This window comes from Geospiza fortis, unplaced genomic scaffold (assembly GCF_000277835.1).
Source record: "Geospiza fortis unplaced genomic scaffold, GeoFor_1.0 scaffold186, whole genome shotgun sequence".
Taxonomy (NCBI): domain Eukaryota; kingdom Metazoa; phylum Chordata; class Aves; order Passeriformes; family Thraupidae; genus Geospiza; species Geospiza fortis.
The window spans coordinates 6,634,507-6,639,550 of NW_005054331.1; the positions used below are offsets into that span (position 1 = coordinate 6,634,507).

Consider the following 5,044-nt stretch of genomic DNA (forward strand, 5'->3'; position numbering starts at 1 on the left):
GGGCGGGGCCGAAGCAGACGGCGCGGAAGTCGACGGGCGGCAAGGCGCCCCGCAAGCAGCTGGCCACCAAGGCTGCCCGCAAGAGCGCGCCGGCCACGGGTGGCGTCAAGAAGCCGCACCGCTACCGGCCCGGCACGGTGGCGCTGCGCGAGATCCGCCGCTACCAGAAGTCCACGGAGCTGCTGATCCGCAAGCTGCCCTTCCAGCGCCTGGTGCGCGAGATCGCGCAGGACTTCAAGACCGACCTGCGCTTCCAGAGCTCGGCCGTCATGGCGCTGCAGGAGGCCAGCGAGGCCTACCTGGTGGGGCTCTTCGAGGACACCAACCTGTGCGCCATCCACGCCAAGCGCGTCACCATCATGCCCAAGGACATCCAGCTGGCCCGCCGCATCCGCGGAGAGCGCGCCTGAGCTCCCTGCCCCGGGTGCGCTCGATGTGGTCCTGAATTATTCCCCCCACACCCTAAAGGCTCTTTTAAGAGCCACTACCTTGCACAAGAGAGTTGAAACACTGCCTTCCTTATACTTTCTTAAAAGACAGCGATTCCGAAGTTCTTTAAGATTGCAATTCCAACGTAAGCATACCAGTAATTTCAAGTACTTCGGCTGCTTTCCTGTTTTAGGCAGCATTGCATACTGTTCTAGTGAGATGCTTCCTAATGCCGATTCAACTGCACAGAGTAAGTAAATTACACAAAAGAAATGAGTGTTCAAATACAGCAGCAGCAAAATATATTAGGTAAGACAGCTGCCACCTATTTTTCCCTGCCTCTTTTCCTTCCCTCCACCCCCAACTTGATGCTTTCTGTAAAACAGTCTATTTGCATTAGTCCAGGTTTACTTTAAAGCGTAGTGGAAGGTATACCCTGAGTTAGCATTGGAAGAAAAACATCAAGTTTCAAACAGCTTTTTATTAAGTATTATATTCTATCATTGCTTTTACTGTGATGCACTCTTGAAATTTTAACTGGATATCTCAGCTCTCCCTCTTATCACACAACTAAAACAGGAGTGCTAAGATTATAAACTCAATGATAGGAATAAAAATTGAGTAATTCCATAATTATGTCCAATTGCTTTTTTTTTTATTTTGGTGGGGGGAGGGGGTGCTGGGTGGGTAGGTGGGTTGGTTTATGTGTGTTAAGACTGAGGAGAGGCTGGAGAAGATGGCCAATGAGTACCTGGAAAGGCAAAGAGAACCCAGTGGTTGGTTCTGACAAGCTTCCTCTCTTCTACTTTCCCAATACTTGGAGACCACTGGCACAGAAGAAGTTTTGTGGCTCCTATTTGGGACCACATCAGCTGAGGAAAAAAAAGCAGCTGTCAAGACTTGGCAGATTCAGCCAAGGGGAGACCTGTGGGACATAGGTTTATGCAGTCCTGGGAGTTAAAGTGGTTTGTATTTGATGACAAGAAAACTGAGTCAGTAGAGGAACATGCACCAAAGGCCAACACTTAGCAGAATTCAGTTGATTCCATAAAACTTTGTAGCCAGGAAATTACAGGTGGCCTTTAGTTCAATTTCTGGTTGTGCCGAGTCTTAGAGACTGTCACTGCTTTAGTATTTTAGAGAGATCAAGTTTTCTACAAATTCACAAATACAACACTGAGATTTCTGTTGATTTTGCTTCTTTGCTGTCACATCTTTTCCTCTGTCCTTGACAATGGACTCCAGCCCATCCAAAGCTCTTCTGTAAATGTTCCCAGCCAAACAGTTCTGAAATTAAAATTCAAGTATTTGAGTGTGGCATGTGGGGAACCCTGTAAGAGGATTCCTATGGTATTTTTCTGAAACAATACCCACGAGGTAAACACAGTATATACAAGAAATACTCATAGCATAGTGATGTAGGCATGAAAATAAATATAAATGCATCTATGTAAATGTTATATACCTGTATAAACACGTTCATATTCTCTTTTTCCTTTCATAAATTTCAGATCCATCCATCTCTTTCTGACTCCCCTCTGCCTCAGCACCATCTGGCACCATGTTTTCCTGCAGTTCCAACATTATATGTTGTATTAAAAAATAGAAACTGTTTCACAGCTGGGACTGGATGATCAGAGTCTCTTTTTGTTGAAATGGTTTTATTATTGTCTTTTATTCTTTTGTTTGTACACCACCTCTCTCAGAGTGAGGTGAGAATTTACACATGGCAGCGCTCCTGCTGGAAGAGTAGAGTCTGTGCCTAAGTGTAACTTAAAAGAAATTATATTATTATAATATTAAAATTACCAATCTATCTGCCTGCTCTCTAAGACTTCAGTAGCCTCCATCCTGATACTACTTGTTGCTACACACTTGCAATTTATAACTGACTCAAATTTCACCACTAGGCCCAAATTCGAGGTTAGTAAAGGTTAAAAGGACTAAAGCCTTAGAAGTGGTACAATTGTAAATAAAGAGGCAGGGGTCACTGCTGCCTGCTTATAGTGCACACCCAGGCTCTATAAAGAGCATTCCCTGAGCATGCCCTCTGGAAACTGCTTTCAAAAGTGAATGAGGAAATTATTCATTGTGACTGGGAAGTTGTTAATATCTTCTCAGTGATCTCCAGTAAAATTGCTAAAAAGGACTGGGTAGGACCTCACAGCACTAACATGGCGCTGCTTGTTAGAAATAATACAGAGTTTATTTATTTTTCCCAGTTAGTGTTAATATGCTCTGTTACAACTGAAGCAGAAGGAAGAAAGAAAGACTGAGGTTTTAATTCTGTTTACTCTTTTCTCAGACTTTTAAAAGAACATGGAACTTTCATGGCCTGCTGAAACATTTCCTTCTCTCCCCAGGTTGTTAGTTACAATTTTCTCATAACATCATGCCGTTTAATCAAGATATGGGGAAATCTTCATCATGCTTCACTATACAACTCTCCTTCCATTCCTTGCTCCATTCTACTCCTTCCTTCCTTGCTCCAAAACCAGGCCACGACAATCAATACATTACATTACACAGTCAGGGGTCTTTATGTGGGAGGAAGAAAGACAAAGAGAGAAAATAAAAAAAGAGATAAAAGGCAGAACCCCCCCAAACAAATCTTTATCCTATCAGATTGACGAACTCAGCAAATCTTTCTGCTTTCTTTTCCCAGCCACCCAAGCACTCTCTGGTAGACAGAGTCTGTAGCACAGCATCCCCAAGCAGGCAAACAGGGCCCAGAAGCCTCTAAAGAGGGCAGGTGGCCACTCTGGCTTCTAACAGCAGCCTTCAAGTGCTCCCCAGTCCTCAGGACTGCGGCATCCCAAGTGCCAGATGTGATTTTTTTGCAGATGGAGAGAAGAAAGGGAGATTATTCCAAAAATACCTGGAGAAACATCAGCTACTTATGAATCTGAGGTTTAATTTTTAACTACTTCTTTTGATTCTAAGACTCTTGTTAGACTGACTTTGCCTCACAGTTAGAATTTGAGCAAAGGTGGGTCCTTAGAAGGCTGAAAACTGCAGGTGTGTATATCTGTTCTTCCAGAAGCTCATGAAGAATGCTGAAGAACTGGCTGCAGAAATGACAACTCAGCACACATCATAGACGGTGATCACTACTGGAGAAATGAAAGTTAAAAACGAAATACATTTACTCTCATTGGGGCAAGAATATATCAATTTTCACTCCATGATTTTTATAATCCTTATTGAAAAAATCGCCTTCACACAAAAACCCCCAAACAAACTAAACCCTACAACCTTCTCCCTCCCCCAATTTTGTATTATTATGGTAACAAATCTGGAAATGTTTGCTAAGTTATTCCTCTCTACAGTACTTTTCAATCACTTTCTCAGCCTTTTCAGTTACTTTTCTGTGCTGCAAGAAGCCTCCTGCACCCTGTGCCATCAGCATGGTGGTCCATTTTTTTACACCAGATATAACGATATTTATCAAATCTGAGATAATCTGAACTGATTTATTGCGATTTATAATCTTGTTCCCGGTGTTAAGATTTGCTGGAGCAAGGTGGCAGCCCCCTTAAGGCAATCTGTTTGCTAGGTCCGACAGTGACACAGGACAGTAACACAGGATGTTTCTGCCCTTGCCTTGAACCAGCCAGGCAGGGTTTACGGTGCACATTTCCCGAGCACGGGTCGACTCCAAAGGGTGTCCCTGTCAGACCCCTCCACCCGCCCTTTTCTCCTCAAAGCTGTGCCACATCCATCACTCACAGGGATGTAAACCCCTTCATCCTGCCTGAGGCTCCCTGATCACCCTCCCTTTAACTAACATTTCTCACACTTCCCCTAACTAGTGTTCTTAAAGCACTTGTTTCTTCACTATTTTGCAAAGCATCCCAGGTGAATTTCAAGGGAAATTTTAGGCAGCGCTACAGCTCTTTTAATTGTGCATGTAGTGGCTCTTAAAAGAGCCTTTGGGTCTGTGTGGGTTACGGCAGGGAGCTCAGGCGCGCTCTCCGCGGATGCGGCGGGCCAGCTGGATGTCCTTGGGCATGATGGTGACGCGCTTGGCGTGGATGGCGCACAGGTTGGTGTCCTCGAAGAGCCCCACCAGGTAGGCCTCGCTGGCCTCCTGCAGCGCCATGACGGCCGAGCTCTGGAAGCGCAGGTCGGTCTTGAAGTCCTGCGCGATCTCGCGCACCAGGCGCTGGAAGGGCAGCTTGCGGATCAGCAGCTCCGTGGACTTCTGGTAGCGGCGGATCTCGCGCAGCGCCACCGTGCCGGGCCGGTAGCGGTACGGCTTCTTCCCAACGCCGGTTTTTATAGAGCAGCTCCGTCTGTGATTGGCCGCAGAAGACGCCGCTCCGATTGGCTGCCGTGCGATCCCAGCCCGGTGCTGAAGCTCTGCCGCAGCCTCCCGGCCTCGCTTCCACCGCAACGCGCTCGGTGCGGGCCCGGGGCCGGGGGCGGGCCGGGAATATCAGACACAGTGCCCGTGTCCCTGCTGCTTCTCCGCCTCTGCATCTCTGCCAATCCTCCCGACAGATTGTAAACAGCGGAGAGGCTAAAATTCTGCAGTTACTTGCACTTTATCTTTTCTTTCTTTGTGTCTTTGTTTTGGTTTGCTATTTTTCATGATGGGCTGGTTACAAAAGAG

The 5,044-nt window shown here is 46.4% G+C and overlaps 1 protein-coding gene across 1 annotated transcript; it reads left to right on the forward strand.

The window, feature by feature from the left end:
* Positions 1-5: 5 nt before the first annotated feature.
* On the forward strand, positions 6-483 carry LOC115947936 (histone H3; the record flags this gene model as incomplete). Its single annotated transcript, XM_031057548.1, has 1 exon — positions 6-483. A coding segment is annotated over one exon (405 nt), but the record flags the coding sequence as incomplete, so codon positions are not given.
* Between the last annotated feature and the right edge of the window lie 4,561 nt (positions 484-5,044).